This window comes from Apium graveolens, chromosome 2 (genome assembly GCF_009905375.1).
Source record: "Apium graveolens cultivar Ventura chromosome 2, ASM990537v1, whole genome shotgun sequence".
Classification (NCBI taxonomy): domain Eukaryota; kingdom Viridiplantae; phylum Streptophyta; class Magnoliopsida; order Apiales; family Apiaceae; genus Apium; species Apium graveolens.
The window spans coordinates 62,070,043-62,079,658 of NC_133648.1; the positions used below are offsets into that span (position 1 = coordinate 62,070,043).

General features: G+C 29.2%; 2 protein-coding genes across 2 annotated transcripts; both read left to right on the forward strand.

Annotated features, from left to right (window-relative positions):
* The first annotated feature begins 4,976 nt into the window (after positions 1-4,976).
* LOC141690114 (glucan endo-1,3-beta-glucosidase 10-like) lies at positions 4,977-5,399 on the forward strand. The gene has a single exon (XM_074494763.1). The coding sequence runs from the start codon at positions 4,977-4,979 to the stop codon at positions 5,397-5,399; it is 423 nt and encodes a 140-aa protein (XP_074350864.1).
* A 3,040-nt stretch (positions 5,400-8,439) lies between these two features.
* Positions 8,440-9,408, forward strand: LOC141690121 (uncharacterized). Its single transcript, XM_074494773.1, has one exon. The coding sequence runs from the start codon at positions 8,440-8,442 to the stop codon at positions 9,406-9,408; it is 969 nt and encodes a 322-aa protein (XP_074350874.1).
* The last annotated feature ends 208 nt before the right edge of the window (positions 9,409-9,616 follow it).

The following is a 9,616-nucleotide window of genomic DNA, read 5'->3' on the forward strand; positions in this document are numbered from 1 at the left end:
TTCCAAGGCTTATATCTTATATTTCAATAAATTCTGATTTTTTTTGCTCAAGAGGATGTTGTTAGTATCTATGAGAAATGGCCATTTTAATCAAAATTTAAAATTAAAATGCCCCAAGTCTTACTAGTAAAAAAATAATTCTTACCGTCACACATTAACGCATTTACAACTAGTATTTAAAAAAATTACAAAATTAGTCGGCAGGCTTTTTCGCATGCTGAGCCTGGTGTGGTTTGGTGCCATTTTAAAGACACACAATTTTAATTTGTTTTTCTCGTTTCATTTTTTTACATACAAGAACATCCATAATAATTGCATTTTCGGTTTATCTTTTTTTATATTTTGAAAAAAATACATTGTGAAGTTGCATTTTCAAGATAAAACACATTGTAAAGTTGTGTTTTCAAGAAATACAAGTTCATGTTACGCTTTAACATGATAAAAAAACCATTATTTTGAATTGTGAAACTTTAGTCATTTTACTGCCAAATGTTACATGTAACAGAACGGGTCATCACCCCGTACCTAGTCACATTCCATTGCATGATTTGTTGACAAGCCAGGCGGAAGGTATTATTTAGTCTACTACGGTGCTTGCCATAACTTTACCGAGTTTAGACTTTGAAAAATCTAGGATGACCAGACGAGTCTTCAATATTTCTTGTAAATTATATAAAATTTATTATCGTCGTCTAGTATTAAAATATGTACTCGTGCATAACGCCATTGAACTCATTTTCCCCACTAGTACTTACTAGTTGGTAACCTGTGCGAAGCACTGGCCCGAAATTAAAAATAATACTATCACATTATTATTTGCATAAAACTGAAACTCATAATTGGTGCAAAATTCAGATTTAAATATAATATATAAAATGCTTTTAAAATATGTAGTTAAAAAAATCGAAGTTAAGTGTAACTCTAAAATTTCACCATATAGTTCTATTTATACATGCACCTAATTATTTATTTATATAAATCTGACATGTTAACTTACTAATACGATTATTTTAAAGTAAACCGATGTTTGGATGTTAAGCAACAAATAAAAATTTAAGGAAAAATAAAATTTAGAGAGAGTAAAAGTTAATTTTTGTGAGTTGAGATTTTATTACATAAAATTTTAAAAATAGTTGTATAATTTCTAGTGAGTACCAAGATTTGAGACCTAAACATGGTTTTGCTTATTAGTATAGATAATTGATAACCCGTGCAAAACATTGGACCGAGACTAAAAATATCGAATTAATATTTGTAAAGAATTATTCATAATTCGTGCGAAACACGAATTAAAATTAATATATTAATATCAAATATTAAATTGGTACTTGCAATAAATAGTTATGTATTTAAAAAGAATCGAATCAGTTATGAAATTTTCCCCTATAATTCTACTTTTGCATTGTTTTACTTGATATAAAAAAATCTAACATATTAGTTTTATTTTTGTGAAACGAATTGTATCTCTATCTTATGAACCAAATATCTATTCTTTAGACAATTTAATATTAATTAATATAATTTGATAATTATCTTATAATTAGCCTTTTCAATATAGTTTATTTAATATTACTTAATTATCGATAAAAATTAATTTACAAATTAAATAGATCTTATTAAACTTAATTTAATATTACTAAATATAATCTAAATACTGGCCATAAATTTGTTACTGTTAAAATATGTTTTTTTAATTTAAAGTATATAAACATTGCGATGGACAGTAACAAATATGATCGTTAAATCAATAATTTTGAATTTATAAGTTAATAAATGTTACTAAAGTCATTTGCTATTACTTAATTGTTTTTAAAATAATATTACAGAAAATAAAATTTATAGAGAATAGAAGTCAATTCGTGTTAATAGTTTACTTTGTAGTTAGTAATATTTCAAAATAAAAGTAAATATATTTTATTTTACTTAATTTAATGTAACTTAATAAATTTTTAATATAATTTATAAATAAATAAAGTTTATAGAGAATATAAGTTAATTCGTATTAGTAGTTTGTAGTTTTCCTAAAATTAAAAATAAATATAAGTTATTTTACTTAATTTAACGTAACTTAATAAATTTTTAATATAATTTACAAATTGTTTAAAAAATATTTTTATTTTATAAATTAAAAAGACGATTGGATGAACACTAACTAAAAATAAAATAAAATTTACAAAAAATAGAAGTCGAGTTGTGTTAAAAACAAAGTTGATAGAGAATAGAAGTCAAATTTTGTGTTAAAAACAAAGTTTATAGAGAATAGAAGTTATGTCAGCTGAGTACCAAAATTTGGTATTTTGCACCAAATTATATATGATTTCGCTTATTAATAAAGAGTAAGATAAGCCTAAAAATAATATAAGTATAAAATAATAATTGAATACACTAGATAATTGATCCCTCTCTTTATCATCTAGATACTAGCTGCTATGTGTATGACAACTTTTTTTTTGACAAAATATATATAATAAGAGCATCTCCAAGGGCATTATTTAAACTTGTTAGCTAAATCACTATTAGCTAAATTTTTGTTGTGAGGTTTATGCTCCAGTGGTATTAGATATATTCATTAGCTATATCCAAAATATTATTTTATTTTTAATTTTCAATATAAAATTAAAATTAATTTAAGCTATTTATATTCAATACAATTGAAAATAAAACATGTATTTAAATCAAAAATATTTAATGACAATATTTTTATTTTTTATATATATGAAAACATTTTAAAGTAAATATTATCAAATAAAAAATTATTGCAATTATAAATATAATAACATATTTAAAAATGGAAAAAATAAAATTAACAAACATTACCTATATATAAATATAATTTTTAACTGAAGCATAGTTTATTATAATATAATATTAGAATTTTTATTTTTGGTTAATAATTAAATAATATTTAAAAATTACTTAAGGTAGTATGTTATTTGTTATAAAAAAATATTTATAAAAGAGAATATATGGTAAGATTAGGTTAAGTGTTAGACCATATTTTAAGCATGAAAATAGCATGAACTGAGATGAGCTAACGTGTATTGATTTAGATGATGGGAGTACATTCAATAAATGTAGCGTGCCCTTTTGTCGTCATCTAAAAATATACCTAACAAGAGCTCCCGTTGGAATGATAATTTTTTTACATATTAGGTATATTAGACTGCCACATAGACATTATACCTAACATGATCAGCATTGGAGATGCTCTAATATATAGTTAATGTGAGAGCAAGAAGTCTATGATATCATTAAAATTCCTAATGAATTATTACACACGAATAATAATTTATCTGATTAATATCTAATCTTACATTAACTATTCAAGATATTTTATGACATAAATATTTATGCAGGATCAATAAATATCGTATCAAAATCAATTACTCTGGATACCTCTCTTTATACTCCATGTCGTTATATATATTTCACGCAATTTTGTGGTCTCTTCAAAATTCTGAGTCTTTCTTCTCTTCTTCTTTAATTCTTCAATCTTTCTAGTTGTAGGTTTTAGTTTTTCACATTCACATTTCCTATTTTCCGGTTCTCATATATAGTTTCCTTTCGAGTTCAGATAGTTTCACCGGTACATATTCAATTCTTTCATTTCTCAATACATTTTCTTCAAGATGATTGATATTAGTTGAAATTATGCAGAAATATCGTTTATGCTTGAAAAAATCGCAGGAGTAAAGGGATTATTTGGGCACATCTTAACTTACATCAAATAACTATTTTCCCGTATATAGTTCCGCTCATTCATTATTTTTACTTCGAGAATGTGGCTCATGAACTACAAGGGGTGTGGAAAACCATCAGTAAAGAACTTTTGCGACATTGAACCTGAATTGGTGGACTCGATCGGTTTATTTTTGTGGAACAAGAAGAAAGAGAGGTTATATTCATAACCTCCCAGTTGATAGCACTTTACCGGAGCAGCAAAATTATCTACAAACACTGCCCTGGGAGACACTTGAAAGTGCTGGTATGGATATGAATAGCCAGATTCATGCCAACTATCATATGAAACTTCTCTATCACCATGGCATCCGAATTCCTCCACGGCCTCTGATCCACTCAACAAAAATGTAATTAACCAAGAAGATCCTCTGCCACCATTACCATCTGACATGCCATTGGACTTTCATCCGGACTTCACGACTTTAACCCCGGTACCACAAGTCACGGACGAACAAAATCTACTGCCATCTTTATCAATAGAGTCGCAATGGAATGTGAACTTGGATGCTATGCCAGAAAGTAATGATATTTTGGACCAACAAAGTCTTCTTCTTCCATTACCATCCGAAATTCCTTGGAATCTTGATGCAGAGTCAGTTCCTCAACCATATAATAGCAATTTCTTAGACGAGCAAAATTTCATGTCTCCTTCACTATCTGAGACATCTCAAGATGCAATTCGACAACTGTCTTCACATCTTAACACGTGGTGAACAAAGCTATATCGGTAGGAATTCAATAGCTTTGCCTTTACAGTAGACAAAAATATGTTAAAGTTAGCAATATCGTTACTTAATTTAAGTTACTAGCTGACAACTATCTATCGAATTTAACATTAATATTTTAAGTTCAATACTCTTTATTCGACCAATTGATATTTATAATTATCATAAATTTTGCTTTATAAATTTATTATTGTTGGGAGGAAATATATACAAAACAAAATATATATCAAATAACAAAATATTCATTGTAATCAAATATTTAAACACTTCAATTCTTTTTATTTAGATATATATCGATTTTAATTCAAATTTTAATTGAATTTTGATTTCAGGTCATGAAAAAACAAAATCAAATTTAAATCTATAATGTTAACCGTAAACCAAAACATTGTTCAGCCTATATATATCAAACATAGCTGCATCAAACCAAAATATTGTTCAGCCTGATTTTGGTTCCATCTTCCTAGCTTTTTTTTCTTTTCCATAACCATTGTTCCAAATCCACTGGCAATGTCAATCTTAAAATTTCTAGTATGTCTGCTTTGTTTGTTCTCGTTTCGAACTGTGTCCTCTGATTTTGGTTCCATTGGTGTCAACTATGGTAGAGTGGCTAATGATCTTCCCGATCCTCCTCAAGTTGTAGAGCTTCTTCAATCCAATGGCATTAGCCGTGTGAAAATCTTTGATGCTAATCCTTCTATTATTTCTGCTTTCGCTGATACGAACATAAAGGTTACAATTGCTATGCCTAATCAACTACTCTACGCTGCTGCTAACATAAATTTCACCAACAGATGGCTTCAGGCCAGAATAGTACCATTCTATCCGAGAACCATGACTGAAGCCATCGCTATAGGAAACGAAGTGTTCATGGACCCACAAAACACGCCTTATCTCGTTCCCGCTATGAAAACATGTTTGCTTTACTGCTAAAACTTGGCTCGGCTGTAATAACCAGTATTTTTCTTTATATATATATATATATATATATATATATATATATTAAGTTAATTGTAGTTGTAAAAAAATTAAATATTTATTAAATTGAGTGGATCCATATACATACATATGCAAGATCTTAAAAAAAAAATATTTGAATAATACATTTCTTTATGTTTCAAAATATCTTTAAAACAATTATATATTATTTTATGTGTTTACATGTCTATTTTTACTTGGTCAAAAAAAACAACAACAACACGTTATGCAGAGATAAGATATGAGTCATTTAAAAATAGTGTGTGATAACTAACCGTCGTAATAGGAGGGCACTACCTCAAATTTGTAAATAAATAGACGTGTCTCAACTAGTTTATTTCTTGCACAGCATCTTGTTTCTCAGGTATACCTCATTCTCTCTGTTTTCTTCTACCTTTCTTTTAAAATATGTTTTCTCACTTTTTTTATACTCACTTTAATACATTTAATTTACATGGATGTCAAGTTCTTTCAAATGCTTGCATACTTGCTGATTTAATAATACGTGATTTATACATACTATTAGATATTGATATTTGTTAATTAGTTCATATGTACTTGGTATGTAATTTGTTAAATATTCAAGTACCATGTTTTTAAATTAGTAATTTATCTTAGATAAGATGATTTATGGTAGCAATCTTATGATTTTATTAAATTATGTAGGTGTCTGCAAAGTATAGGTTAATAATTTATGTTGTTATTGAATATAATTATAAATATAATTATATATTCGTGTGCAAGGATATGTTTTATTATAATATTATTGTATATAATATGTTCACTAACCTGCATATTTTATTAATATCATTATTATTATGTATTGTTATCATTATTGCTATTATTAAATATTAACTGATTTGGGTAGTTATAGATAATTTATTAGTGAGTGGTAAAATAAAATGAATTAGTATTGTTTTGACATGTTATTATACTAAATATATTATGTCTAGACTTTAATAATGTGTTTATTAATTTTATATTAGTTAGTGTAAAATTTACACATGTTTTTATTATTTATTTTTCAAAGTGTTATACATCTTGTAAGTTTAATGTGCCTGGTAATGTGTGTATATTTATTTTCATCATTATGTATACATTATTTACGTGTTATTAATGTATTTGGCTTAATTTATATAATATGGTAGAGTTGGTAAATATTTTATTTGATTTGAAAAATGAAAAACTATTATTACTTATTTATTATTTTACACTATCTAAATTATGTTTTAAAATCTTAAAGTTTGTTTTGTTTATAATTTTATGTTGCCACCCTATTACTTTGTTTTATTTTGTTGTCAACTAATTACTCTGTTCTTTTGTAAGCATGTTAGGTACATAATTCTAACATGTATTAATCTGTGACATTGCTGCTTAGCATGATATTTTCAGATTGGATTTAAGGTGTTTGCTTTACTTGTATAAATTAGGTTAATAATTATCTTTGTTTGGTTCACTTAAATATAGGAATTACTTGGAAATATTTTGGACCATCATTAGCCCAGTAAGGTAAGTTAACTCTTCACACTTTATTTTATTTTAAAATCTTTAAATATTTTTGCACTGCTTTTATTTTAAAATTTATGGATCAAGTACCCTGGAAATAAGAATTCCCAGTGAGCTTTGACTTATGAACCAGTTAGTAATTGTGTATAGTTCCGGAACTAGCCTTTGATACCTTACTAGGGAGTGCTACTTATGATGCCTCCGGGAGCGCACACTCTATGATACCTTAGTAAGGGGCGCATTATTGACAGAAATTATGAACTTTTAATACTGTGTCACCAGGTATTTGTGGCCTTAGCGAGCTGTGGAATTTTATATCTTATGTCATATGGATTTTGGAAAATGATTTTTGTTTTATAAAATTATGATACTTGATCCACTAGTGTAGAATTGTTTTCTTGCTGGGCTCTTGGCTCATTACTCACAAATTTTCAGGTACTTAGATTTTGGGACATCTTAAAGGTGGACTTGATTTGAGCTTGATTTGGAATACTATTTTAGTGATTATGTTTGTAATGGAGCTGCGTCTCCCAGGATTTGCTTTATTTTCAGCTTAGATGATTTTATTTCTGTCTCGGATTTTAGAATTTTATGAAAAACTAGAAACTTATTCTTATTATGGATTAAATTTGGAGTTTTAGCTGAATATTTAAGTATAACTATTTTCTAAAAAGTTGGGGTATTACAGTTGGTATCAGAGCCTAGGTTAACTTCCTGTAGACTGCCTTTTAGATGTGACATGTGAGTTGAGAGTTTTAAAATATTAATATTTTGTTGTGGCACTTGTAGATGGCAGATAATGATAATATTTGGGGTTTTGAGGATGAGATATTTGATGAGGATGATCCGGAAGAGGAGTTCATGGAGGATGAAGATGAACAAGAGCAGGAGGTAACGGTCCCTACTACTATGGATGTGGGGGATTCGGCACCAGTTTCTGATTATGATGATTGTGACTCAGTTACTGGACCGGTAGTACCGCGAGGAAGAATTCTTGGGGAGTATATGGATAGTGATACTATTGTTTGGCTGGAGGAGCAGATTGATGAATTGACTATTGAAAGTGGAAATTTGAAGATAGAAAGAGATGTTTTAGCGGAGGAATTTAAGGATGAAAGGAATAAGTCAAGAATTGCACAACAGACCTATAAAAAGAAATTGGATGATATTGTCCAATTCACTAACTCTTATGATCCAAAAACTTTAGAAAAATGGTGTACTGAAACAGGAGTTAGGGAGATTAATAACTTCATATCGGACATACGACTCCAAATGGAAATCACGAATCGACAAATTGAGCGCTTATTTAAGAAAGATTGAGCTTATCATTAGATTGTAGTTCATTTCATATATGCATTTGTTTTGATTGCTTGTATTATTTTAAGAGATTTATTAATAAAGTTTCGAGCATTGATTTTACTTTATCATAAATATTTTACATATTTTTATTAATATCGGGATTGAGTTTTAAATGAATTATGTAGGAACCATGCCTCGTCAGAATACTAACAACGTGATGACTCAATTGGCTGAAACATTGGCAACGTTGGTGGGGAACCAGCAAGGTGGACCTAGGAGCTTGATATCCGAATTTAAGAAATTAAGTCCACCCATTTTTGAAGGATCCACAAATCCTTTGGAAGTAGATAAGTGGCTGCAAGAGATGGAGAAGATTTTTGATTTGTTAGGGAGTACAGACGAACAGAAAGTCAGTTTAGCAAGCTACCAACTCCAAGGGAGTGCCTATGATTGGTGGCTTATGGAGAAAAGGCGTGTTGAAGGTAACGAGGAAGGAGCTGCCCAAGCATACACTTGGGAAACTTTTAAGGAGTCATTTCAGGACAAGTATTTTCCTAAAACGATTCGGGTTAAGTTGGAGCGTGATTTTATAAGGTTGGAGCAAGGAGAAAAGCAAACTGTCTCAGAATATGAAGCTGAATTTGCCCGTTTAGCCAAGTATGCGCCATCTTTGGTTGCAGACGAGGTTAGTAGGGCACGTAGGTTTGAAGAGGGGCTACGAAGTGAGATAAGGAGGCATGTGTCAGCATTTGAACTAAGTAGTTACAAGATGGTGTTGAACAAAGCTTTAGAAGTGGAGAGAGGATTGATGGTAGAGGACGGAAGGAAAGATTTTGAGTCTAAGAAGAGAGCTGAGCCTACAAATGGATTTAACGAGAATGGATCATCGAGGAAGTTCAATAGTCGAGGAAATTTTAATCGACGCGATTCAGGAGCTAAGCTTTCTTGTTCTAGATGTGGAAGGAATCACTTGGATAAGGATTGTCGTTGGAACACTGGAGCCTGCTTTAGTTGTGGGGAGTCTGGGCACAAGATTGCAGAGTGTCCAAAACGCGATACTTCAAAGGACAAGGGCAATAGAAACATTGGCACCCTAGCCGCGCTTGGACCAAACTATGGACGCCTATTTAAGCTTCCTATAGAGCCGAACACAAATTAAGGTACACAATTATTTCTATTCTGTTTGGTTCTTAAATGGATATGTTACGTGACTTTTGGAATTTATATATTTTTATGTATGTTTAAATTTGGGGACCAAATTTTTTTAAGGTGGGTAGAATGTAATAACCAGTATTTTTCTTTATATATATATATATATATGAATTAAGTTAATTGTAGTTGTAAAAAAATTAAATATTTATTAAATT